Source organism: Calypte anna, chromosome 6 (genome assembly GCF_003957555.1).
Source record: "Calypte anna isolate BGI_N300 chromosome 6, bCalAnn1_v1.p, whole genome shotgun sequence".
Taxonomy (NCBI): Eukaryota; Metazoa; Chordata; class Aves; order Apodiformes; family Trochilidae; genus Calypte; species Calypte anna.
Genome location: NC_044252.1, coordinates 62,792 through 88,488, shown reverse-complemented (window position 1 = coordinate 88,488; position 25,697 = coordinate 62,792). Strand labels below are relative to the sequence as shown.

General features: G+C 48.3%; 2 protein-coding genes across 10 annotated transcripts in view; one reads left to right on the top strand and one right to left on the bottom strand.

Annotated features, from left to right (window-relative positions):
• SEC31B (SEC31 homolog B, COPII coat complex component) overlaps nucleotides 1-9,727 on the top strand; it is a 30,435-nt gene extending 20,708 nt beyond the window's left edge. For 4 of the 9 annotated variants that reach the window (XM_030453570.1, XM_030453572.1, XM_030453573.1 and 1 more), the window contains exons 21-26: nucleotides 273-596; nucleotides 4,343-4,398; nucleotides 5,613-5,759; nucleotides 6,142-6,258; nucleotides 7,212-7,283; nucleotides 8,005-9,727. In XM_030453570.1, the coding sequence (XP_030309430.1) occupies nucleotides 273-596; nucleotides 4,343-4,398; nucleotides 5,613-5,759; nucleotides 6,142-6,258; nucleotides 7,212-7,283; nucleotides 8,005-8,184 (896 nt within the window). In that variant the 3' untranslated portion in view covers nucleotides 8,185-9,727. Of the gene's footprint in view, nucleotides 1-272; nucleotides 597-835; nucleotides 1,546-1,577; nucleotides 2,560-4,342; nucleotides 4,399-5,612; nucleotides 5,760-6,141; nucleotides 6,259-7,211; nucleotides 7,284-8,004 lie in introns of those variants that run through there. The other 5 variants (XM_030453571.1, XM_030453575.1, XM_030453576.1 and 2 more) reach the window with 4 other exon arrangements.
• Nucleotides 9,728-13,945: 4,218 nt separating this feature from the next.
• Nucleotides 13,946-22,237, bottom strand: WNT8B (Wnt family member 8B). Its single transcript, XM_030453580.1, has 6 exons — nucleotides 22,199-22,237; nucleotides 19,028-19,061; nucleotides 18,134-18,272; nucleotides 16,808-16,933; nucleotides 15,091-15,233; nucleotides 13,946-14,927 (listed from the first exon to the last, which is right to left on the bottom strand). Exons 2-6 carry the CDS (start codon nucleotides 19,040-19,042, stop codon nucleotides 14,370-14,372), a joined length of 981 nt encoding a protein of 326 aa, XP_030309440.1. The 5' UTR covers nucleotides 19,043-19,061; nucleotides 22,199-22,237; the 3' UTR covers nucleotides 13,946-14,369.
• Nucleotides 22,238-25,697: the final 3,460 nt, after the last annotated feature.

Here is a 25,697-nt window from a genome sequence, read left to right as displayed (position 1 = left end):
TTGAGAGGCTTCTCAGTGCTTCTGACACATTGAGTTCCAGCAACTGTTCCTGCACATCCACTGATATCCAGCACATATAGGGGTGGAGGAGCCATAGCTGCCTTTGAGGCAGAGTTGGACTGGTGTAGCCTGGGTTATGGGGGGATACACCTGGCATGGTTGTTCTAGGGTATGTCTTGGGGAAGGGCAAGCTCACTAGTATGAAGGAGAGCATCAGGAGTACTTTGCACATGAAACAAGTGATGTTGATACATTCTCTTTCTCATTTGTAGCTGTGTCACAGTCTCAGCCATTTGGACCAGTGGGACTTGGGCCTGTTGGTGCTGCTCCCTTCCCCAGCCAGCCTTCTCTGCCAGGACAGTCCATGCCTGTAACATCTCCCAGTGTTCAACCACCCAAACCTGCCCTCTTCAATCCAGCCTCAGTCCCATCTTCTCAGCCTCCTGCAGCTTGTCCTCTCCCTATGGGAAGCCAGCCTCCTATGGGTTTCACTTTACCTTTCAACTCCCCCATGAACATAGGTTACCCTCAGGGGGGTCCTGGAGCTCCATCTACTCAACCCCTGCCAGCAGCCAGCATTCCTCCTCCTCCCACAGGTAAGTGCTGCTTGTGTACCCAGGATGGTCCTGGATGTGGTTTGCAGTACATAATGGACATGGACCTTCTGTGGTCTTGTCTGTCACCAAAGAGGCTGGATGAGGTGCTGAGGCTAATCTTACAGGCACGTGTGCTGAGCCTTGTGGTGGTGGGGAAACACAGCAATGATGACAGCTCCATCCAGCCTGTTCAGATGCTCTGTCCCCCAGCCTGCTGTTATAGGATGCTTTTTCTTCAGGTCTCCAGTGCACCCTGAGGAGCCATCCACTGCAGAGGCACCTGCTCTGACCTAGAGGGTGGTGGTTCCTGGGGAATGCCAGGTGGAAGGCTTGCTGATCTTATCCCTCCTTCTGTAATTTACAGAAGAAGTGCATTTGAAATACTGGGAGAGCAGGGTCCCGCTTCTGTGTCCATGGGATATCCCTTGCTTAGGTTCAAGATAAAATTCCTCTGGCTGCTATGCTCTGGTTCTCCCTGTCTTTTTTTCTTGTTGCCTTGAAGTGCTTGCCTGGCAGTCACTTCTGTATTCCTCTGTGCAGTGCTTTAGACCTGAAGCCTTCCCCCTCTGGGCCTGGAGTTTGAATCCAGCCCAGCCTGTAAGTGCTGTGATGTCCTTGACAGCATGATGAAGGAAAAGGAAGCAGTGTTGTCTCTAGTTCCCAGTGGATGGGCATTCCCTCTATTTCCCACAATGTCACCATATCTGCTCCTTGTTAATTCTTTGTTTTCCCTGTCTCAGGGAACAAGTTCAGCCAGGCTGAGGAGAACACTAGCAATGAGGCTGACAATCGTTTTTTGAGCATGTGCTTCTGCAAGTCACATCTATTTAAAGATTGAAGGAACTGAGGCTATGAGGTTTCTCTTCCACCGGAAGGTGGACAAAATGATCCTGAAAAGCTATCAGGAGTTGCAGTCCAGGGACATTATTCACAGAGTAAAAGCTGTTGGTGATGACTTTCCCACCTTGCCTTGATTTTCAGGTTTCTTCCCTTGGCTAGATCCCCACGTGGATCATGCAGGTAGTACCCAGAGAAGCCTCCAGACCCGCGGGGGAGGCAATGTTGCTGCTTCCAGTGAACTGTGGGGTGTGTGTGCACGTTTTACTGTATGCATGCTCATTGCTGTTTGTGGTTTCCTTGCATTCCTGGGGAGCTGTATGGCTGGGGTAGTAGATGTATGTGTCCCAAGGATGAGTAAGTGACAGCTGGGGATGTTGGAAGTGAAATGAAGGCACTGTGCTGTTACTGATAAGTTTGGGTACAGAAAGCAGGAGTTCCAGCTGCCAGATAAACTGCTTTCCTCCAGTTTTGGAGGAATTGGAGCATTCTTGGTCTCTGTGTCCCTTCAGGCCAGCAGGACAGGGAAGCATCCCCTTTTCCTTACTTGGTTCTTTAGGTAAGGAACAGGCCACCGTTTGTAATTCATCCCTTCCACACACTCCCAGCCTCACGCATGGCTTTCCTTGTGCTTTTCCCAGGGTTTGGAAGAGAGGGGTCCCTGCATGAGCAGTGATGGAGTAGAGCTTCCCAAGCAGCAATTGGGGGCTCTTGCTCCAGGCAGAACTGAAAAAGCCCTGTTGGCTCCAGGTACAGAGTAAGGTTTGGCTTTGAATCTCAGTTGATCTGATGAGGGAGAATTTGGACCATAGAGGTTTTCTGCCTGCTAATTTCTCAGTACTGATTTCTCTCCTGGAGGTTCAGTGATGATGGAGAGTAGATACATTCCAGTCTGTGCTGTCAGAGGGTTAAGGCTCAAAGTCTAGCAGGCTGTCTGCAGGGTGACTGCTGCTGGTGCCAAAGACCATTAGTACAAAAGATTATCTAGAGAATCTCAGCTTTGTATGGGAAACCTGAGTACTTAGTGGCCACTTAAACCAACAAGCAAGCCTTGCTTTGTGTACTGTGACTCTAGAAAGGGAGTTGCCCTTTCCTCAGAGAAACAAGAGATCCCAGTGCTTCCCTGTTAAAGATGATTCACTGCTGGGAAGTTCTCATCTCCTGGCAGCATTAACACATCCACCTCCCCACCCCCCCCGTGTTAATGGCTGGATATGGCTTCATTGAGAGTGCTTTCTTGCCTGCTTTTGTTCTGGTTTTGATGGGCACTTTTCTTTAGCCTGTAAAGGGGACTGTAAGGTCTCTCAACCTGACAGACCAAACTTGCTTGCTTTGGAAATTGCTGAACATGATCTGCACAGCTTATGAACACAACAATCTCAGTAGGGTTATGAAGGGAGATCTCCACTATTAGAAATCCCACGCTCCTGGGGAGTGTCAGGGACAGGGTGAAGGACAACAGCATACTGGCTGATCTCCTTTCTGGCTGGGATAATCCTGACTCCAGCCTGTGACGACTGTCTTGTTTTTTCTGGGGCAGGCATTGCTGGAGACTGCTGCTGCCATGGGACACTCCTTTCAGGGTTGATGAGAAATCCTTTCACAAGTGGCATAGGCAAGATAGACAGAGTTTCATCTCAGCAAAATGCTGCAGGGTCCTGTTGTCTCTTGTCTGTTGATTAAGTGCCTGGTTTAAAGACTATAATTTAAATAGCTGTTTCCTGTGGGGATTCAAGTGCCACTGAGTTGGAATAGTGCCAAGGACTGCTAGGCCACAGGCTCTGTGGGGGCCAGCAGAATTCTAGGGCACAGAGTCCCTAAGCTAGAAATAAGTGCCAACTTAATTAAACTACTGATCCAAACTCATCAGAGAGAGAGCCTTGAAATCATGGGAAAAGGGAGGGCAAAAAGAGGCTGCCAGGATTTTAATAATAAAAGTAATTAAAGTAATGAAGCACCTTTTGCATCTTTCCCCTGTGATTTTTAAAGCTCAGTTCAGGATCAGTGGCTCATTAAGTGTGGCACTGAGCTCCAGCAATTCTGATATTGCCCCTTAGAATTATGCCACTTTCTCACAGATTATTCCTGTCTCATGGGCTTGAGGTTTTTAATACTGGGGTGACAAAGAAGCACTAGGGTTTTGTCTAGAGTCACCCTTACCCTTACAGGACAGCAGCAGACAAGGCAGTTTGAATTTGACCTTTGCAGAATGAAGTGTGGCTGCAAGTCTTTTGATGTCATGTTGTCTGATGGGTTTATAATTACTTGGAGTGAGATTGGAGGCCAGGTACTACAGAAGCTACTGCTGGGACACCCCCTGCTCCCAAGGCATTTACTGGCTAAGTCTGTCCTGTTCTAGTTGGGATGCCAGTGATTTTTGCTAAGCTTTGGTTCTGAACATGATTTTGGAAGGGGAAAATTTCAACCCACCCCTGACTTTTCCTCCCTTTCTCACAGCAACCTGCGTTGCTGTGGACTTGCCCCCCATAACACAACACCCTCACCATGGTACCACAGCTCTAGATACTCTGTTTTGGGGAACCCCAGGAACTCCCTGAACCCTGATGCACACAGTTGTGGGTCCTGACCAAGAGGCTGATGTCTGCAGCCTGTGCAGATCACAGAAAGCTTCAGGTAGTTGCAAAAAAACTTTGTGTGGGAATGGGTGTCTGCCAGCTCAGTCTGATCAGACATCACCTCATGAAGCCTGTGCTAGGAATGTTATTAAGAAAGAGGATGAGGAGCAAGAGCAGTCTCGGGCCTGAAAATGCTCAGTTGAAGTGGTCTGAATGTTGGAGCCATGGGCCCTTTTGCTGAGGGAAGTTCCAAACCGTGCAGGTAACCGTGAATTGTTGCTGTGGCCACTTTTTCAAAGTCTGGTATTTGTGTCTTCTTCTCTCTCCTCCCAGCTCAGGAATCTTGGACTGATCCTTCTGCTGTGAGAGGAGGCCTTCAAAAGAAAAAGGTAAGCTTTCAGCTGCAGTATATATTGTTATCTTTTAGCTAGGGAGCTCCGTGTGAGAGGTGCATTCCTGTAAATGCTTCCTGTCACACTCAGGGGGTCTCATTCCATGATGATCTGCCTCTTTATGCACTTGGTGCATAGCTAGAACTGGAGTTGTAAGCCATCTTGACCCTTTGCCATCCCAACTTGCATTGCCATTCTCCAGGGTGGCTGTATTGTAACATGGTTATCAACTGTGATGCTGCATTTTGCTCTCAGTAACTCTCAGGCTGACTACAGTCACTTGTTACTAGAAATAGGGCTTTAATCTAATCTCTTGCCCACACCGCTTTTCTGATCAGGGCTGGGGAGGTCACCCTTACTTCACACCTGGCAGCTGGGGGCAGCATTGCCCCTCAGCACAATGAGACCTCAGATGCTGATACCAACTGATGAGGCACTTCTGCTGAAAGTGGTCTGAGCTGCCTTCCTCCGTGGCCCTACTGCTCCTTGCCATGTAGTGATTGAACTGAAGGACCTATGGGCTGAGGTCTTTTGCAAGCCATGCTCTCAGTACCCCATTTCTGTGACTGCTGCCTGCTGCCAGGTGTGATGAGAAGCTGCTTTGGCACCATTCCCACCCAGCTTCTCTCCATTAGCTTGTAACAGACTTCTCCCCTTTTCCTGGCAGCATAGCTGGGAACCTGCTTCAGGCTGTGCTCACTACAACAGGATTAGCCTCTTGTTAAAGCCATCTCCTTTTGATCTAGCCCCATTGGAGTGAATCTGTCCTGACTCTCTGGCTTAGCAGGGGCATGATGAAGTGTTTGCAAGAGGATTCTCCCCCCATGTTGTGAGATTTTCCCCAACACTTGCTCTGTTGGACACTTTACTGCTGCTAATCTCTACATTGAGGACTCGTGCCGCTGCAGAGCCCAGGCAGCTTTCTTAGGAGCAGTGCTCTCAGGGGCAACAGATCTGTCTGATTGAACAATTCCAGAGTTTTCTTGCTGTCACTTTGACTGTTCATCTAGGATGCAAGAGGAAGGGCCCCACGCTTTGAGTCAGGGGGCTGAAAGAACCAGGGGTGTGTTACATATCATCTTGAGAACTGGGCACTCTGCAAGTTAGTAAGGAAGTCCACTTTGGCTGTAGAGAGGTGTAACAAACCCTCCTTCATTGGATTTGGTTTTCTTCATTTTTTGTTTTTTCCCTCTCTTTTCTTTTGCTGACAGTTGCCTGAGAAATTTACTTCTCCTGCCCCCATCACAGCTCCAGTAATGAGCCTGCCTGCTGAGCCCCAAGGAATCAATCCTCAGCTGTCCAGGTTGCAAGAATCTGGCCAGTCGCCCCCAGGAGCACCCAAGGAAGGCAGCCTGCAGGTACCCAGGGAAAGTAGAGCATTCCCCAGCCACCAGCACCTTGTCATGTAGAAAAACAACTCAGCTTTTGACATTCTTATTGCTTGGAGGCTGCAGGGCTTATGTTGCTCCCAAGGCTTTATAAGACATCTCTGCCTGTTAGAGGAATTGCCAGAGTGTAAAATGACACCTGGCTGCATATGGGAGAGGGAGGAAGGGAGGCCAAGCAGGCTGTCAGAGGCCTGGAGCTACACCACAGCCTGAAGATCTCTGTGCTTCCAGGTATCCTCTGTGTTTGCAAAGGTGTAAAATTCTTTCTGTTCATAGTTACAGGAGGGGGATCTACCTGCTCCAGCCCTTTATGCTTCTGTTACACTTGTTCCTCTTCTTCTCTCCCGGTCAGTATCACCAGCTACCCGTGGAGAGGGTCAAGAAGAAGGAGGTGCCCCCTGAGCACCAGCCTCTGAAGATCACATATGAAGGGCTGGTGCAGCGCTGCTCTGCTGTCGCCACTGATCCAGTAAGTCCCCCTTTCTCTGATCTTTGGCTTTTTTGTCCTCATAGGTGTTTGATGGATGCTTTGTTATTTTGGTTGGGAAAAGTGAGTCCTATAACGAAGTTCTCCATCTGCCTCATTCCTTTAGACCAGAGGTTTGTCCATCTCTTGGGTATTGAGTTGCGTTCTCTAGCAATTATCCCCTGATTCTCATTGCTTCTCTGGATAAATGGCTCTGTTCTCCTGGCTATTGTCTCGGAGGAAAGTAGAAGAAATGACCCAGCTAATTCACCATCTTTTTTCACTGGCTTGCTAGTTCCTGCAGAGCTGGTGTTTTCAGCTGTCCTTAGTACTTAGAAGAAAAGTCTGAGATGTCCTGGCTGGACAACTTTGGTGTTCGAGTCACTGTAATTTCTGCACCATAGTTCCTGGAAGGCAGTTGGCGTACATATCACATTGCATGAATATATCAGGCCACACTGGAACAAGAAAAGCAGAGTTTGCAGCATGTTAGGTTGCTAAGTCTTAACCAGAGCTTCAGGGACACCATGAAGTCTTCCATACCACCTCTGCTTAGTGTTGTTGGTATGAGCTCTGAGCCCAAACTGCTGTCCAAGAGTCAGACAATTTCTGTGCAGCAACAGCTTCAGCTTTTGCTCTGTGCAAATTCCACTGTGGCAATTTCTAGGAGATAACCTGAAGCTTTGAAAGCAGTCCCTCTGCCCTGTGATCTACAAGCACTGGCAGAAGAGAGGGAAGCCTGGGCTGGGGCATGGGGAAAAAGGACAAATCTAGCTTCCAGTTTAGGGGAGAGAGCATGCGTATGGCTATTCTGTATCAGTCTTTGCAGGGCAGAGGCTGAGATGCAGCTCAATTGTAAGGGGCTGTGGGAAGAACAGAGGAGGGGAGGGACTGTGCAAGGACAACTTGGTTCTGGCAGAGGTGGCTCTAGAGCTATCAATGCCTGTTTCACTTAGAAAACCCGGAGGAAGCTGGAGGATGCGCTGCAGCGGCTGGACTGCTTGTACGAGAAGCTCCGTGAGCAGACGGTAAGGATGGAATGAACCCTGTGGTTCAGCCAGGTCCCTGATCCTTTACACTGGGTTGTAGGTCTTGGTGGCTGTTCCCAGTGTTCCCAGGACGTACCCTCTTGAGAAAGCTAGGGGAATGCCAAACCTTATTAACACACCTTGATTCCAGCCAGCGTTATCTCGTCTGACTTGATGTTCGCCCAGACATAGTGTAAGAAAAAAATGAGGTACTGGCATGGCCCATTTGCCCCCAGGAAGTATACTGGCATGAAAACATGTACCAGAAAGGAATGGGCAATTGGCTGTAGAGTGAGTGAACCTAGTGTAGCCTCCAGCTTAGAAAACTCTGAAACTGTTGATGCTAGTTGCTGAAGGGATAGTTGTCAAGGGAGGAGTCCTTTTCTCATACACCCTTGTTCTGAGTGTCCACATCAGGCCTGCACAGAGGCAGGATTCTGTGCTACATGGACCTTTGACCTTCTCAACTACATCAGATGTTCAGTTAATGCCAAGATGTTAGGATGTTAATGCCAAAACTTAGAACCTGAATCCATTGTATGCAGACTGCATATTAGATTAATGTTTGCTGTGGGCTGAGACACAGAGGGAAGAAGCCGGCTGTCCTTCCTGCCAGTGCTTGACTGTGCAGGTGGAGAACAGGTGGGATGGGTGTGAAGGGGGGGGGGGGGCTGTGTTGCAGTGCTGAGCATGCTGACTCATTTCTGCTCCCTCCCCACAGCTCTCTCCAACCATCCTCATGGGTCTCCATGAAATTGCCCACTGCATTGAGGCTAGGAACTACCAGCAGGGTCTCCTGGTTCACACACAAGTGGTGAGCAGCAGCAGTTTCAGTGAGGTGTCTGGTTTCATGCCCATCCTGAAAGTCCTCATGACCATTGCTGGCAAGCTGAATGTGTAAAGTGTGGAGCAGCTGGAACAGAGCACACTGGGAGCTGGTGGACACCTTCATCTGTTGATGTGCTGCAGGTTGTGGACTACTCCTCTGACTCAGGAGAACAAAGTCTGTGCCAGTGCCTGGAACTGTGCTGGGCCAGAGTGCCTGGCCCAATCTGCTCTCCAGACAGCCAGTCAGGGCCTGGGACTCCTGGGGACTCCTCTTTATCTCTCTTCTTTCTCACTAGGCTGAGGCTTCTTCCCAGACCAGGGATCTCAGTTTCAGGCTGTCCAGGTTGCAAAGATCGCTGCTTTCTATTTTTAGGAGACAAAGTAGCAGGAGACTAGCAGAAGAGCCTCAAGCTCTATTCCCTGCTGTGGTTTAAACTGCCTGGGTGAAAGCTGGGCTGCCTCAGGACTTGAGCTGGAGTGTCCCTGTTCTGTTGGGCTGCCATGAAGATCTCTTCTCTGGTTCCTCCTTTCTCTTCATTCTCATCCTTGACTCACCCTCTCACCCATCTGCACCCATATCCTGCTACAGCTAGGGCTACCTAGTTGCTCTGGGCTAACTTTGGTTCTTTATTCTTTGCCCAGCCCTTTCTTTTCATAGTTGAGTCTCCTGTTTACCCTGTATCCCACCTCCATTGCATCTTTTCTTCCATAAGCTGCAGGCTTGAGCCCTTTAAGTTTCAGGCTGATTCCCCCTTCCAGCTCCTGGGACTCTTCCATGTGGGAATGGTAGCAGGTTGTACTGCTCGTGCTCCTCCCTGAGCCAGCTGCATCCTGTGTTTGGGCCAAAAGCCTTACTCTCTGGATTTTGGCTTTTTCTATTTCTTTTATGTTAGCACAGCTGGCCTTTTGCCCGCTGGTGTTATCTAAAGGTTTCCTACACTGGGCTTTTTAGACAGTCTGTGGGCTTTAAGAGCAGAAGGTCAGGTCCCATAAAGAGTCCTTTCAAGCTACTCTTGAGAGGAGTACCCAGACTTGAGCAGCACTTTTTCAGGTATGGTGCATTCATTCTGCCGACACTGACATAGGTGCAGAGGTGGGTCCCAAAGGCCCCTTGACTCTGTGGTGACAGGAACATGCTGCAGGAGGTGGTGCTGCCAGGTCCCAAATATACGGCTGTGCTGAGGCTTTGCATCACTGTGGCATTCCCTCTGGGTTAAAATTGGTGAATGAAGCATATCTGTCCTGGAAAGAAGTCTAGGAAGGCTGATGGGATTTTAAGGCATCTGTGTGTGTGTGTCTTTCTTCTCTCTCACCCTCTTTCATGCTAACCAAGCAGTGTCATTCTTGGGCCCTAGCTGGGTGGAAGGCTTCCCCTGCTTCCTCTGCTTGCTGCTTGGGTGATAAATGCCATCGTGGGCTGGTGGTTCAGCAACTTAATGAATGAGCCTGCTCCACCATGAGGCTTAGGAGGGAGCAGAATCCGAGCAGGGAGGGAGAGGACGTTGTTCTCTGCTTCCCAGGTCAAAGTGCCTCCTTGTTGCTGCTGTGTTGTTTCTATTGCTGCAGTTTGATGCACTGAGAGATTACAGAACAGTGAAATAAAAGCTGTGTTTTGTGATATCACTAGCTTTTTTTTCCATAGGCTTGTCACCTCTGGCTGCAGGGGACTTCCTTCCGTTTTCAGGGCCACCCACTGAGAGCTGTGGTCTCAGCTTTGGTGAGAGAAGGGGAACAGTGTGGGTCAAAACCAGATTCTGGGCTCTGCCAGTGTGGGCAGCAATGGTTCTGGTGTGGTGAGACCTCAGGCCTTACCCATGCCTTAAGGCTGCATGGTCAAAGAACTGATCTTTTCCTGATCATCCACCTCAGTTACAACTGCTCGCCTGCATCCATTGGTCTCAAAAAGGTCCCTGGGATGGCTGAGGTTCCCGTCAGGATTGACAGCAGTTTTGGGGTATTTTACACTTGACACTGGGAATTGCAAGAATGTCAGTCAGCAAAGAGCCCTTGATGAGGTCGTCTCCTGTTAGAAATCAACATTACACCACTTGAACCAGGAAATCAGACTAGATTCTGCAAAAATACTAATGTAATCTCAAAAATATTTATTTTCTCTTTGCTATCAGCTGGCTAGCTGGTGCGTACATACAGACCAGCCAGCTGGCACACATGAAACTCTGAAATACGCAGGAGTGTGTAACCTGACTTGGGGTTGGAAGACTCGGGAGGAAGAAGAAAAGGTCAATATAGATTGTTTGGACAGGAAAGATTTGGGAGGCCATTGCTGGGAAGGGACTGGGGTTTATGAAGGTTCTTGGGGTACTGTGAACACAGGACACACATTTGGGGAGAAGCAGCCTTTATGAGTTCTACTGCTGGCAGGGGCAAACACTAAATGTAAGGGAGTCTTCCAGAGCTTTTGCAGCCTGGTCTGGGAGCAGTTAACAAGCTGCCTGGCTTCCCAGCTGTTCCCCATCAGGGAGATGAAAGCAGATTTGCAAAAGCAGCAGGCTTGATATGATGCTGAACAGGTAGCCCTGGAGGCATACATTTGCTGAATGAGTCAATAAGGAAAGTCATGGCTTTCTGGGATCATTTAACAAGCCTGTTATTGCTTAATTCTGCTCCTCAGTTTTCGTAGCTCAGGACACTTGTACCACTGAGAAATAAGCATGGATTTTCTGTGTATTTCTCAGAGGCATTTGACTGCAGTTCCCTCTGATGGATTCATGCAGAGACTGTTTATCCTGCCTCCAGTGCCAGTCCCTTCTGATTGCCCCTTTGTCCCACTGCTGCTCAGTTCCTTACCCCAGGAAGAGCCGTCCCGAAAGCTATGGGTACGTAAAGCAGGAAGGGAGGGAGGTGAGAGTTGAGGTGACCCATGTGAGGGTGTTTGAGTGTCTGAAGCCCTGCCTGGTGCCCTGGTGTGGGGTCTGTCCTCACACACCCCGCTGGGAATAGCTCCTGCATTGACAGCGCTGCCTCTTACCTGGTCACAGCTCCTGGGCTGCAGGGAGCAGCTGCTCCCCGTGATGTCCTCCCGTGTGGGCACACACAGTGTTCTGCTGGGTGAGAAGGAAGGCCTTTGGGCTGACAAAGAGGTGGGGAGGTGGTAGGAATGGATCCCTGGGCACAGAGAGCAGAGCTCTAATCCTGTTGCAGCTAACATCGTGTCTGCTGGCTCGGCTTGTGTGTGTTTGGGGCAGCCGGAGGGGCAGAGATTGTTCGGTAGTATTTGTTTATAAAGCCACTTGCTCTGAAGATAATGCTTGCACTAACTTCTATTGAGGGAGCAGTGTGAGTCCCCACAAAGTCCTTTCCCAAAGTGTCTTTGAAGCCAAGAACCCATTGAAAGGAAGAAAGGCCAAGAGAGGGGATTAGTTTGTTCAGCAGCTGTGAATTTCAGTGGGAGGCTGATGAACTCCAAAGTCTTTGTTGAGATGTTTTTTGTAAGAAGCCCTGCTGGAGGGAGAGACCCACACGGGGGCCGCAGCCTTAGACAAGAAGGAATCCGAAGCGGCAGGGAGCTGTAAACGGGCCACAAGGACTTTTCCCAAACACTTTTCGGAAAAGGTGTTGTGAAGAGAGCTGAGGGGGATTAGCATGTGAAATGACACTTTCCATTGACTCCACAGAGGGGAGGGGAAGAGGGCTGGCTGGCTGATTTATTAGCATTTTGTTCCTTTCTCTTCTGTGTTCCCCCCGCCGTCCCCCTCCCCTGGCTCCCCTCCTCCCTGAGCCCTCTGAAGAGGTTGGGATGGGGAAGGAAGGGGAGCCGGGGGCTGCCTGTTTGTGTGTCATCTGGGCGAAGGTGACCACCTGGGAAGCTGAATGTAAATATTTCTCCTCTGAGGAATGCGCCTTCATTAAACCGAAATGAATACATGGAAGCATCCAATCCGGCCAGACAATGGCCGCAGCGCATTTACCGCTACGGGCTCCTTCTGCCGGGGAGGAGGGACCCCTCTGGGCCCCGACCCGATGCTGAGGTCAGCACATTTTGCAGCTGCCGGGTCGCCATTTTCTCCCAGAAGGGGCCGTGCAGTGCCTGGGCCTCCCCTTGCCACACTCCCCACCTGTCCCCGGCACCTCGAGGTGTCCCTGTGCCCAGTGGGTACATCCTGGGCCGTGCCACCAGCCTCGGGGGGCATGAATGCCAGCAGGGGACATGCCACGTCCTAGGAAGGAAATGGGGAAGCAGCTTCTGCATCTCCTTGTGTTACATTTCCGCCTGGCCGTGGAAAGGGGAGGCGCAGAGGGACAAGGAGGGCGTAGAAGCAGTCCAGGGAATCAGGGAGTAGAAGCAGTCCTCTATGCCTTGCAGGTGGCCTCAAGGCAGCCCGTGCTGGAGCTTTCCCTCACCAGCTCTTCACCATCCTGCCCAAGGATGCATCCCTGCCACGGGGTGGTGGAGGAGATGCAAGGGAGGGCAAGGTGACTCTATTGGTAAGAGCCTTGGCACAAAGAGCTGGTGGGTTGTGTGTGAAGTGGAAGTGTTTCAGCTGCCCCTGGGAATGGGCCAAGATTGTTTCTTGCAGTCTTTGGAGGGAGTTCTTGCTCCGTACAAATGGTCTCACTTTGGTGAGACCCTGGCTTGCCTTAGGCCCAAATTCCCATCCCCAGTCAAGTAGTCCTGGCATTAAGGGAATATTTGATAACTGAGAGACATGTACAGAATATGAGTCTATATTAATGTATCATCTCTGGAATGAGCAAATGGGCCCATTTGCCCTTCTGTCACCCTTTTTTCCTGGCAGCTGCATTGCAATGGGATTCAACCTCAGGCAAGAGGAAGGGAGGGTGTTAGGCCCCTTCCCCTCCTGGCAGGAGCTGTGCTGGTGCTGCATGGAGGGAACTGAGCTGCTCCTATGCTCAACAGATGGGTAAGTGGCTGTGTTTTAGTCTCCAGAACTGTAACTGCACACAACCACATATGCAATTGGAATCCATTCAACTACTAGACATGACAACATTTTGCAAGCACTTGGCTACTGATTTATTGTATTGGCTATTGGTTTACAAATATTGGCTACAAAACAAGTCTGATGGCCAGTAACTTAGCTCTGCTGGCTTTTCATCTGGCTAAAGGACACTTCAAACAGCAGAGGAGATGATAACCTCATGGACTGAGGGAGATGACTGGTGGTGCAGTGAGCTTCCCCAGGTCCTGCAGCTGACAGCATCTTCCTTCCCTACCCCACGGCAAGGGAGCAGAGATGCATCAAACAAATCTTTCTGCTGCTTGCTTAGCCTGTAGTATATATACAATAAGTGGTAGAGGAAAAACTGATATGTATACATCACAGTAACTGTGCAATAAATTAAACTTCAAAGTGCTTCACTTTCCTATTTACAACAACATTAAATAGTAACTGACATTACTTTCTTAGACTAGGAGGAAGTATTTAGTTAGTTAGTTTGACAGAGCAAGAGTGCTCAGCGAGTAGAGCAGGAGGTGGGGAGTGGGCTGAGCTGGCAGCTCCTCTGTGAGAGATTTGGGAGGGAAGCAGGACTGGAGAAGTGTGAGAGCATCTTTATGGCATCAACCAAGGGCTTTGGCAGGGATGCTGGGGTGAGAAAGGAGACCTGGAGAACTAGAAAATACAGAGAAAGCACATAAAAAATAAGTGATGGGACTCCTTTTGGACAGCTGCCTTAATGGGCAGGTCAAGCAGGAGCTTCAGTCTTGCTGCTGCTATCTCAAATGCAAAGTACAGTATTGGAGAGCTTAGTAAAGCTGTCAAAGGATAGGAAGTGATGCTGTGGGCCTCCTGGAGGCTGGCTTACTGCAGGAATGAGTTGCACACTTTTTCTATTCCCTTGGATCTTAATAAAAGGCAATAATTTTATTTTAGTGCCTTTCAGTGCGGTACTAGAAGACTCTTCTGGTTTTGGGATTACCATTCTGAACTGCTTGCTCAGGGAGCAGACAAGCTCACTGAGACCACTTGTTTTTGATGGCAAAAACAGTCACCAGATAGAGTGACTCTGGGCCAAAGGGGCCCAATCTCACCTTGCTTTGTCAACACTTGAGGCTCTTCTCGTAAGTCATCCCCCACTGCACTGATAGAAGATTCCCTGTGTGGCCAAGGCCCAGGGGCTTATGAGTGCTCATGACCTTGCCCAGGTCCCGGCGAGGAGACATTAGGAATGAGACAAAACTAAACCAAGGGTGGCAGGGGGCTGCGAGGAGGTGGAGGGAGGGCAGGAGAGGAGGGGAGAGGGTCAGGCAGGACTATGGAGGAGAGCAGAGGCATGTTAGAGCTTTCTCTTGAGCTTGTGGCTGGCCCCGCCGCCCCCGCTGCGCTCCCGCTTCTCCTTGCGGACACAGAAGTATTTGGTGACCCTCTTGCGGCACTGCTCGCACCTCACGGCACAGCACCAGTGGAACTTGCAGTTGCAGCTGGACACCATCTCTGCTCTCCTCTCCTCCACCGCCAGCCCGCAGTCCCCGCACAGCCGCCGGCAGCTCCGCTTCTCCCACTTGCTGAGCGCCTTGCCCCTCTTCAGGCACTCCCTGCCCTCCGTGCCCAGCAGCCCCAGTGTCTTGTTCTCCAGGCAGTAGTCGGGGGAATCTTCCAAATGGACCAGCTCCTTCTTTGAGATGGAGCTGAAGGTCTCGGCAATGGCTCCCCGGCTGGCAGCGCTGTTCCCTGCCCCCTGCAGCAGATCCACCTTCAGGGCTTTGTGGTACCTCTCCTTCAGGTAAGTGCCCACCTCCCGAAACTCGGGCAGCTGCAGCCAGCAGGTCTGGGTGGTGCAGCTTCCCGACACCCCGTGGCATTTGCAAGTCCGCTTCATGGTCCCTTTCACAGCCTGCAGGGTGAGGAGAGAGAAGCAATTCGGGAAACATTGAGAGGAGCCATGTCTGTGCTGCAGTGGGTGGAAAAACACGGCTCCAGGCCTGTGGAGAAGCCTGTCACCAACCCTCCCTGCTCAGGGGCATGGCTGTCAGGTCTGAGAGGACAGAGGGGCTCACCTTTCTACCCGCCTCATTGTTATGCAGGTTCATAGCAGCTCTGGCATCTTGTCCAGTCTCCAGGGCATCCACAAACTGCTTGGAAATGGCTTCCCCAAAGCCCACGTTATCACTGCAGCCTCCCCACAGCCAGCCTTGTCCCCCTGGGAAAGGAGAGAAGATCTTCTCCATCAGGGAACCAGCCCCTCACCAGCCTGTCTTGCGGTTACAGGAAGAAGAAAGGGTCTCAAAAGTGAGGGGAGGGGAGGGAAGAGAGGCAGTGTAGTAAATCCAGCCTTTCATATTCCCAGATTCTTTCCTCCTGTACTGGGCTCATGCCATTTCTGCTGAGGCCTGGATAGTAAGTGGCTTGTGCAGGTAGCAAAGTTTATCCCATGTGACAAACCCAGGGATTTCCATATTTCAGGAGCTGTTAGTTATCACACATTAGCAGTCATACAGATTAACTTTTCAGTTTTTAATCACCTTCCTTCAAACCCTGACTTGCAGGGACAGCACCTTGCTAATGTGGGTTAGCAAACTGGTGTGGAAGCATCTTGGTCAGGAGGAACAGAGTCCCCTCTGATGGGAAACAACCCAAGGCTGGCACACATCCAGAGAAGGCCCAGAATCTTGGGCTGATGCTGAACCATCTCAGAAGGGTCTGGTTTTCCCATTATCAGAAGGAAACAAAGGAGTCAGCACAGAACTGGGAAACTGTGCAGCAGGATGTGGACAGTGCTTTTCCTAACAATCTGGGTGCTCGGTAACTTAAGTTGCCTGACTGTAAACATGTCATGCAGTTTGATTCTTTTCTTCCTAGCGAAAAATAGCAATTTCTTTAATAAGATTTGAAATCTGGAATATTCTGACCCTAACATGCTTTGGTAGTACAACTTGGGAGCTGTGGTTTCATGGCATTGTGCCTTTCTTCTCCCTGAAAGACTTGGCCTTTGCCTGGACTTCCCCAGAAGTCCTTTCCTTCTCCCATGGAAAGGCAGGGGTGTCTCATGGGAAGTGGGTACTTGCAGCAGATGATGAAGTCCAAATCAAGAGCTGGGACCAAAGGGCAAGGGGAAGCCTTTCACCAACTTGGATCCAGCACAATAGTGTTTAGAATTTAATTACACTGTTTTGGACAAGCCTGAAAGTTTCCTTTGCCTTCCAAGGTTTTAAGTTTACAGTGGAAAATTTTCATGACAAACAGATATGTTTTGGGGAAAAGAAGTAGCATGACTAATTCAGTTTTCCAGAGAAGAAAAAACCTGGCATGTCATCGTCCAAAAGTCTTGCTCTGCTACAGGTGTGCTATCCCACACTTCAGACACCTAAGAAACAGTGGCAGTTTTTAAAACTATTAGCTAATAAAGGAAATTGCTAAATGCTGGGCACTCTAGAAGTGTGTGTTATAAACTGACACATACCAACTGCCCAGTATGGTTAGGCAGGGGAAGGCTTTTAAAATATTCTGGCATTTTGAAATTTGACTTCTTTCCACTCAAAAAAAAAGACTGGAAGGTCAATGTTGTGAAAGCTCAGTGGGGAGCTGGAGCAGTGCATCCTGGGGTTCCCCACCCAAAGGTGCCTGGTGGCCATGGACACTGCTGTGATGGAGACCGAGTGAAGGCTGTGTGCCAGAAGGAGGAACTGTTTCTGCAGGTCTCAGCAGAGGGGAGGAGAAGGGCTTTCTGCTGCCTCCTGGGACACAAGGGAGGGACAGCCACTCATCTCTCCTTACCCAGCTGTCCATTGCGGGAGTCATCACAGCCACAGTTGTCAAAATCCCCCAGGCTGCAGTTCCGGGTCAGTGTGTACATGACGCCTGCAGAGCTGATGGCATGGACAAAAGCAGTTTCTCGGTTTGCTGTCAAGGGGAAATATAGAAGAGCACATGGGCTGAAGATTTCATGGCACTAGCAGTGTTAGAAATTATTCCTGCGAGGCAGGAGACTGGGTAGGAGATCTGCAATGGACAGGGGTCTGTGGGGCGGAGAGGGGGCCCTGCCTGTCACGTTAGCTTAGTTTTGGCCTGAACTGCATGAAGACAGAGGCTCCCAAATTCAATCCAGACTGACTGGTACTATTGCCAAGGGTGTGGATGACTTTAGCACTTGGCTGTCTTTGTGGGAGCTCATCAGGGGGGTCACAGCACAGAGCCAAATGTCCCCTGTGTCTCACTAATACAGCTCAGAGAGAAAGGGGTCCTACCCAAGGATCAAAGAGCTCATTCCCCACAGCCCCCTCTAGCCTTACCTTCTGCTGGACACTGTCTGGGAGTCAGGGCACACCAGGATCAGTGTGGTGATCACCAGCTGACTTCACTGAGCCTTTAGCTTTCATTTAAAACCAGCGAGGTCTTGACCTGAGCAGATAACCTTGATGGGAATGGTTCTGAGGGTTGCTCCCTGCCTCTGAGTGTTATTTTGTGATGCAAATACCTCCTCGATGTTCCCCTCTTGGGCCCTCCACCTCTGCGTGGGGCCCTGACCCCTTGGCAGCTGCCAGTCCCACCACAGGCCTGAAGCTCTCCTCCATACCCAGGTCCTGCCAGTACAGGGCAGGTAGGAGCTTGGCACAGCAGCACATGTGTCTAGAGGACCAGGTATGCACTGAAACATTTTCTGGCACCTGCAAACAAGTAATGACTGGGACATTGTGACAATTCCCACAGCCCCCACAGCCTGTGGCACAGGGCATAGATACTGGATTTCTGCCTAAGGTGACTTTGACATCTGGAAGCTGTGGGAAGACTTTTCTCTTGCCTTTTGGCCAGATGAAGCCAGTTGTGTGAGGGTTGGTGGGAGGCTCTGTGGCTCTGCAGGCAATGCTGGTGTTGGGAGGCTGCCTTGTCCTGATGTGTGTCAGGATCCCGGAGCCCAGCCGTGCCTGGCAGCTGGTGGGTGAAGGTGGCCTCTTAGAAAGACTTTCCTGGGGCGTTCCTGGGAGAGGGCCACCCCAGGTGGGGATGAGGTAAGAAAAGGAGTCACTTGGGAGGGATGAGTGGCCCTTGGGCTCTAACCTGTGACGAGGGGGTCCCAGTAGTGGTATCCAATGCTTTCCTTACCGCTGCGCAGCCCGCCGTGGCTGGAGAGCTGCAGTGCCCTCTCAGGGCAGTTCCAGCGGTCCCAGGCAAACTGGAACTTGCACTCCTCGATGCCGCTCTGCGCCCCGGCCGCCACGCTGCTGGAGTAGATGAGGTAGGCCTAGGGGCAGAGCAGGGGGTCAGGAAGGAACCCTTTCCCTCTCCAGGATGAGAGGGGGGGAGCCATCTGAGCCATCTCCCCAGGTACCAGGGAGCCCCAGGCCTCCAGGTGCCTCAGCCTGCAGCCTCCTCCACCACAGCCCAGGGGCATGGCCTGTGCTCTGGAGCAAGGTTACTCCACCATAATGTTTTGAAATTTAGATTTAGCAAGAGCTAGATGAGCTTGAGGTGTTTGTGGGGAATAGTCAGCAACAACAACAACAAAAAAGGAGAATTTTACAATTGGTTCTGGTTAGGAAATTTTTTTTAAAAGTGCCTCTAAATACAGGGTACAAGGAGTAAGAGGGGGGTCAAAAAACACTGAACAAGGCCTTGGCAATTCCAGTTGTGCTTCTTGAGGATCTTATTTTTGCAGGGCCTACAAGAAGTGGCCTTCCAGCTGTTTGCTGTTTCTGATGCTAATGTGATCATCAAGAAGCAACAGGTAACAGGTGAAATGCCCAGCTCTGGCTAATAGAGTAATCACAACCTGACCCCACCCAGTTTAAAACCAGACCAGCTTTGTTCAGGGCTGAAACAGACCAAGGATTTGTTGCTTGTAGCAGGTAATTTCTGCCCTTCTTTGTCTTTTTGCTAGAAATCTGGGGTACAAGGGGAACTGTGGCCAAGGCTGTTTGGAGAGGAGCGGGAAGGAGGAGCCCCTCCTTTCCTGGGTTTAGTAGAATCAGGGACAGAGATCAAAGGAATTTCTCTTACCTTGGGGCCCGTCATCAGGAAATTATTCACTGACCTGGAAGAGAGAGACAGTGTTAGGAGGGAGGGGTGATGCTTGAGGGGTCTGGAGAATGCCAGGCATCCCAGGGCTCTCCTCTTGCCCCCTTCAGCCTGCCTGCCTCCTGGTTGCAGCTCTCTCCCTGTTTCCCCTTGTTGTACAGCCAGGATGGTGCCTTCTCCAACTTTCCCAAGCAGGCTGTACCAGGCTGCAACCTCTTCACCTCTCCCTCCTTTTGATTTCTTCCATGCATTTGTACCAATCCCTCATTTTTTTTAGGGCTTTCCTGTTCCCTTTGCCTTACCAAGCTGCTGCTCAGCATAACTCAAGGCAGCATTTCCCTGGGGCTTCCCAGGGCAGGCTTGAGCACAGGCAGAAGCAGGCACTGCCATCCCAAACTGGGGGACAAAGAGTTAGGTATGCTGCAGCCCTGCCACAGACACGAGGGCAAACTGGATGTAATTTGGTCAAAACCTAAAAAAAATGGTCTTTGCTGTTTCCACAATTTAGAAAGCCTTGAGAGAACTAGTTTGCAAAGTTTCACTTTGCAAAGTCTAATTTTTTTTTTTTTTTTTTTTTTTGGTGGGGGTAGTGGTTTGTGTGTCCATATTGATGAATCTTGTGCTGGGAAAGATTCCCCTGGGTCAAAACTGGAGGGAGAGGGCTGTGCCAGGGCCCTTCGAGAGCTGGAGATCTCTTCCCTTTGTTCCAGGACTGGAATTTTCCTCTGGGAGCTGCTTCTGTATTGTACAGCTAATTAAATATTTCCTGGGACTCAGAGAGATGGCATCTGTAGCCGAGTGATTAGAGCATTGGGTGACCTGAATCACACAGGGCCATGAACCTGGGGCTTTTCAGTCTGTGTGAGCTCCACGGGTCCCCATCCTGATGCAACTGGGTAGCAGCATGAACAAGTCATTTTTCCATCTGGTTTCCCTCCTGTCCTCTGCCTTGCCCTTAAGCACTTTTCTGTGGGCACCACACTCAGGATGGTGTCAGTGTGAATCTAAGCTCCCGGCAGCAGCTGTGAGAAAACTTTGGTAAAATGTCCCTGTGTAGGCAAGATGTGGAGAATTACAAGTTCTCTCTTATCTTGTTTTCATGGGTGAAGCACGAGACACATCCCATCTGCAATGCTTCCCCCCCTCAGCAGCAAAAGCCACATTCACTGTGTGCAAGAAGGATTTGCTTCAAAAGCTTTCTGGCCTCATCTTCGATTAGGAACATCTGAGCAGTTGTACGGGTGGCTTTAGGAGGAGAACAGTAATCCACAAGTTCAGGGTTTCCAGCAAACCAGCCTGTTAGCAGGTGTCAGTTGGCTTCACTGCACTGAGCAGAGGGTCTGTTCCTCACAGGATAAACCTCGAGGTTTGCAAAAAGGCCAAGTTCAGGATATGCCAATTCACCATCAGCAGCTGAGAAAATGTTACAGTAGCAATTTCCCAGCAGGATATTCTAGACATTTTTATTAAGTCAGGGAGACAGAAGGAATTTTCCTTGATCTCTCTGAATACCAGGCAAGCATGCTGCTGGGTGGGTTTGTAGGACTTAGATAAGCAAGGGATTAATTTAGACGGGTACACTTGACCCCCCACACTTAATTCTTGTAGCTGCAAGTGAATGTAGGAGGAGGGGAGACAGGACTGTCATACAGCTGGAGGCTAGCTGAAATTTTTCTTATTTATGCTAAGAGAGAAGGGAAGATAATGGATACAAAGCCTGTGTGCTTTGTCTTTGTTTGCTTTTGTGATCTAGGTAAGAAAAATGCATCACTATATGGATATAGTCTCCAGCAGAGGCAGAGAGTAATTAAGTCACTTCATGGATGTAGAGAAATACTGGCAATGCCAGTTGAGTCATTCTGTGCTGAAAATAACAAATTGCTATGAAAATTAATCTGTTTTCATCTTTGTAGTATGATTTATTTATTTGTACTCATTTTCCACACCACTGTAAAGGAAAGCAGAATGTGATCCTAAACTTACTAGCTAGCTGCATCCACAATGGGTGTGAACCAACCCAATGCCTGTAACTTTTGTGCCACCACATGCATTTAAAACTTCTTGAAATCACACGTGAAGCACTTGAAATTATTTATCCTCTCAGAAAAAAGCTTACAAGGTTTCCAGCAATCTAAACCCCTTTCCCCTCTACCTTCAGACTCCAGGACAGACAGACCTCAGCAGGTAGAGAGGAGTTCTCCAGCCCATGCAGAGCCCTGGGCAGAGCACGCTGCTTACCTTGCTGCAACTCCACACATCCAGGTAAGAAGTAAAGTAAATCTGGGACAAGTAGTTTTAGTTGTATCCTACACTAGGAAAATATCTCAAAGCAAATGAGTATCTACAGCAGTTCTCCTCGATCATAGTTTTATTGAATCCAAAAGCAGATTACCCTGCCAAGCAGCTCTCCCATTATATTTTACACATATCAAATGCTATTAAGCATCAGATAATTTCTGTTCAGTTACAACTTTAACCAGTAGCAGCACCCTGCTCCTCAGCTTAATGTGCTCCAAGAGCCTTATCAAATATCCTGAAAGGATTTGATACCTTATCACCCCCTCATGCTCCTGGCTGTAAATTATAAAGCTGTATTTACTCTCATTATTGTAAATATAGAAAACTGATACAATTTCACATTGCATCAAAGTTCCATCCTCAAATACCAACTACCCCAAGTTACTAGAACACTGGTGAAATTGAAACTAAGGCAGTCCCACAGCTGAAGTGTAGAAAAAAACATTAAGAAACAAACTGCTGTATTAGATATTGTTACATTATTCCCACAGGATCAGGATAGGAGACAACGCATTAATGTTTGGAGCACTGCTTTTTTCTGCCTTTTTTTTTTTTTTTCTTTCACTATTTTTTTAATATTTATTTCGTTTTAGTTCCTAGATACAATCCTGACATTTTAGCTCATCTAGAAACACATTGACCTGGCCGACAGAATCTAATACATGCTCAAGGGAAGTGGCCATGTATATTTACAAAAACTATATTGTTGATCTTTATTTCCCCCACTCCCTTGGTCCCAATTCTCATTATTATCAATCACAGGGAAAAACAATTTAGTATCATTTTAAGCTGTTGGATCAGATAAAGATAACCTGCAAAAAGTGCAAGCAGGATTACTATGTGATTCCCACAAACCTTGCTTATTTTCTCCTCCAGAGTAAAGAGACAGGGTCTGTAATATGATCTCTTTTAATGAAGTCTGCAATTTTCCTTTCTCTTACGAAATTATTAGCTATGAGCGACATGCAGAGTGGAGCAGGGCAATCTTGATCTATAAACTTTTAGATAAAAACTTCTGGAAGGCAGATAGAGAATTTAGACACTTAATTTGCATTGGAAAGGCCTGCGATTTCCATACTGAACTTTACTTTGTGTTCTGATATTTCTCCCTTTTCAAGTGTTTCTTTAACATGTTGATTTAAAAAAACCTTTTAATGTAGTCTAAACGTGCTTACATTGACACCTAATTTACACTGAAAAGGCCTGGGATTTCTGTATTTAACTTTGTGCTCTGGAATTTCTCCCCCTTCAACTATTTCTTTCACATGTTGATTTTTAAAAAAAAATATTCTAAGCCTCGGAAAAGCAAGATAAATTTTAAAAAGCAGAAATATAAAAAAAATAAGCATTTCTTGCTCATCTTCTCTATAACATACATATTCCCCTTGATCTGGAAAGAGAGATTTATCTTCACTTTGCTATGGTATAATATTTAGACATATACAAATTATTTCACTTTTTTTTAATGGAGTAGAAAATCTCTGAAAGAACAGAAATTCCACTCATAGCTAAAAAGGAATGAGGTCCCATTTACTCTTGAGTTTCTCTTCTGTAATTTTGGTTTCTCCATCCATAGTAACAACCCAAGAGATCTGCAGTGGGGTAGGGATTTTAGTAGTTGAACAGGAAAAGCCTCTTCTTACAGTCAGAGATAAGTCTAAAATCCACTGAGCAATTCCCCAGGGTGTGACAGAAATGGAGAATAAAGTTTGGGTACTCAGTAAAAATCACATAGGAAAAAAACCCCCTACAGAACCAGGTCATTCGAGTCCATTTCCATTTGGACATGGTATAGATAAATTCCTCAAGGAGTGACACAAATTTTGCTGCAATCTCTTTTTGTTCATCCTTATAAAACATTTCTGAAAAGAAGTGTAAAGCCACCCTTAGGAGGGGCCAGAGGCCCACAGGAGGTGGCTTCAGGCTTGTGCCTGGGGGGACTGCTGTGATGCAACCCAGGTGGCTGGGAACCAAACCTTAGCACCAAATGCTTCTCCCCAGGAAATCCTAGGAAGTGAATTTCAGACCTGCAATTCTGAGCCTGTGCCTGCCAAGGAGCCTGTATCTCGGGCTGCTCATCCGGTGGTAGATCCCATGGATCTATCTCACCCCTGCTGGCTCTGAGCTCTTAATCAGGGACTGTCCTCTTCGGGGAGCACGGGAGGAGCCCCACTCCATTTGATTAAGACAAGAGACAAGCTGTGAGCCTTTGGAAAACCAGAAATTCCTGGCTCTCCCACTAGGTTCACTTCCCAGTTGGAAGTGAGGGGGCTAGATCCTCTGCATCTTTCCCCTGTTCTAATTTCCCCCAACTCAGGATTTGGCTCATATAGTTACTGTTGGGAGGTGCAGGGGGAAAAGGAAACTTTCTTAGAGCTAACCTCTCTGTCAATGAGTGCAGTCACTAAATATCTGGCTGCATTAAAGACCAGAACTGAGCTAAGAGGGGATATTTAGGAAGGCGAAAAGGTCCAGGAAGTCCACCTGCCTGTGACACAGACTGAGGTGCTCTTGATACTCACCAGGCACAGCAGGATTGGAAGAAGGGAGTGAGGAAGAAGATGCCCAGATAAGGGTCCATGTGAAATATAAAATCCAGATAAAGAGGGAGACAGGAGATCCTAAAAAAACCCAATCAAACAAACAAAACCCTTGGGTACTACCACCACCAGAGAAAAAATAAAAATAAAAAAACAAACAAAAAAATAATCACAGCAAAATTAGGGAAGGGATGGAGTTAGTTATTTTCCACCCGGCGATCCTGGTGTGATGAAGAGGCATATGCCCCCTGAATCCCAACTTCTGTGAAGGGTAACCAATCCTAAAGTAAGAGCTAAAGAGGGTTGGTGAAATGGAGCTGCAGAACTTCCTAAGAAGAGATTATCTACTTAATTAAAGATTTTTTTTTCCTAAGTCCTTCAGCCAATCAGAACTCAAGTGCCAGAGAGAGATTGAACTGATGAAAAGAACACCCCAGGTTCCTTGAAGACAAATGCACCACGAAAAGGATAAGAGGGAGGGAAAAGGGGAAAAGAAAAAAAGAAAGAGAGAGAGAGAGGGATAAAGAAAGAGATGGCAAATCCCTTAAAATAATCACTAGGTTCAATCTCCACTGGCACAGCACTGTCTCTCCTTCTCCCTCCCTCCCCCCCGAAAGGCAACAGGAAGGGCTCCTTTCAGCTCCTTCCTTGAGAATTTACCTAGATCAAACCTCAGAAACTGAAAGGTAAGGGAAAAGTCCCCCCCTTTAAAAATTCTACTTTAAAAATTCTAATTATATTGAACTAGAGTGTCAATACTGTGAATTTCAGCACAGTTTAATGGGTTTGATGGCCTAAATCAAGTAATGGAGGTGCCTGTGCCCTGCCAGAAGGAAGCTGTCCTGGACCCAGTGTAGGAAGCAGCTGGTGCTGCTCAGGGGAGCTGAGGGGCTGCCCACCTTGGTGGGGGTCAGCCCCCCCCAGCACAGCACCAGTGGGATGCTGCCACCCTGCTCTGGGAGTTTATTTCCAGTGGCAGGAAGAAAAATAATTTCCAGTTGTTTCTTGTAAGTCTCCAAATGTCTTTTTTCTTGAACCAGAATTTTCTCATTCCTTAGGTCCATTTTGAAATCACACACCACTTCAGGCATGTCTGGACCAACTGGAAAGGAAGGACATCACTGAGTTTGCTGGGGTGAGCTATTATTGTTTACTCCAAGAAAAATTAAGTAAGGAGATTGCAAAAATGAGGAAAAAATAATTGTAGGTGGTCCCAAATTAAAGAGGAGGAATTTCTTTTTTTATTAGCTGATTCAAGAGGCAGACAAGCCTTCCTCCAAGCTCACAGAAGCACCAGCAGCACCAGGGTGCTTCAGAGCCAGCAGCCTCCCCAGTCAACTTCAAATTTCAGTTTAATGCAGAAGTCACTTTCCTGGAAACAAGCATACTTTTCAAGCCAAAAAGGCTGGAGGCAAAGCCTGAAACAAAGTGTCCCAAACATGTTTCAAAGCACTTAAGTACAGCTCTCAAAGTCTATTTAATAGACTCTATAAGGTACTCTCTAAAGAAATGGGATACAAAACTGTTTCATAATGTTCCTCAAATTTTGTTATTATTACTAATAAAAGCTCTAGAAAATTTCTAAAATGGGCCCAGAAAGCACTAAAGTCCATGTTATGGCTGTAAGGATAGCCCATCTGACCCATTGGCCAATACAGATCTCTGCTGACCTTTGCACTGAGTGCTGTCATGTTTGTGCAACTATTTGCACATCTCCCAGAATGGCAGAGACAGAGTTTGAGGACAACAGGAGATAGAGAGCCCACCACTATCTGTGGTAATTTTTTCCAGTTTGTTAAAAAACAAACCAAAAC

Bases quoted from the DNA above. Each gene is read 5' to 3' on its own strand.
- WNT8B (XM_030453580.1), bottom strand. The intron at 16,934-18,133 runs GTAAGGAAAGCA...TCCCCTTGACAG, and splicing joins CCACGGCGGGCTGCGCAGCG to CAAACCGAGAAACTGCTTTT. The intron at 15,234-16,807 runs GTAAGGAGAGAT...CTCCTTTCCCAG, and splicing joins CTCCCGCAATGGACAGCTGG to GGGGACAAGGCTGGCTGTGG.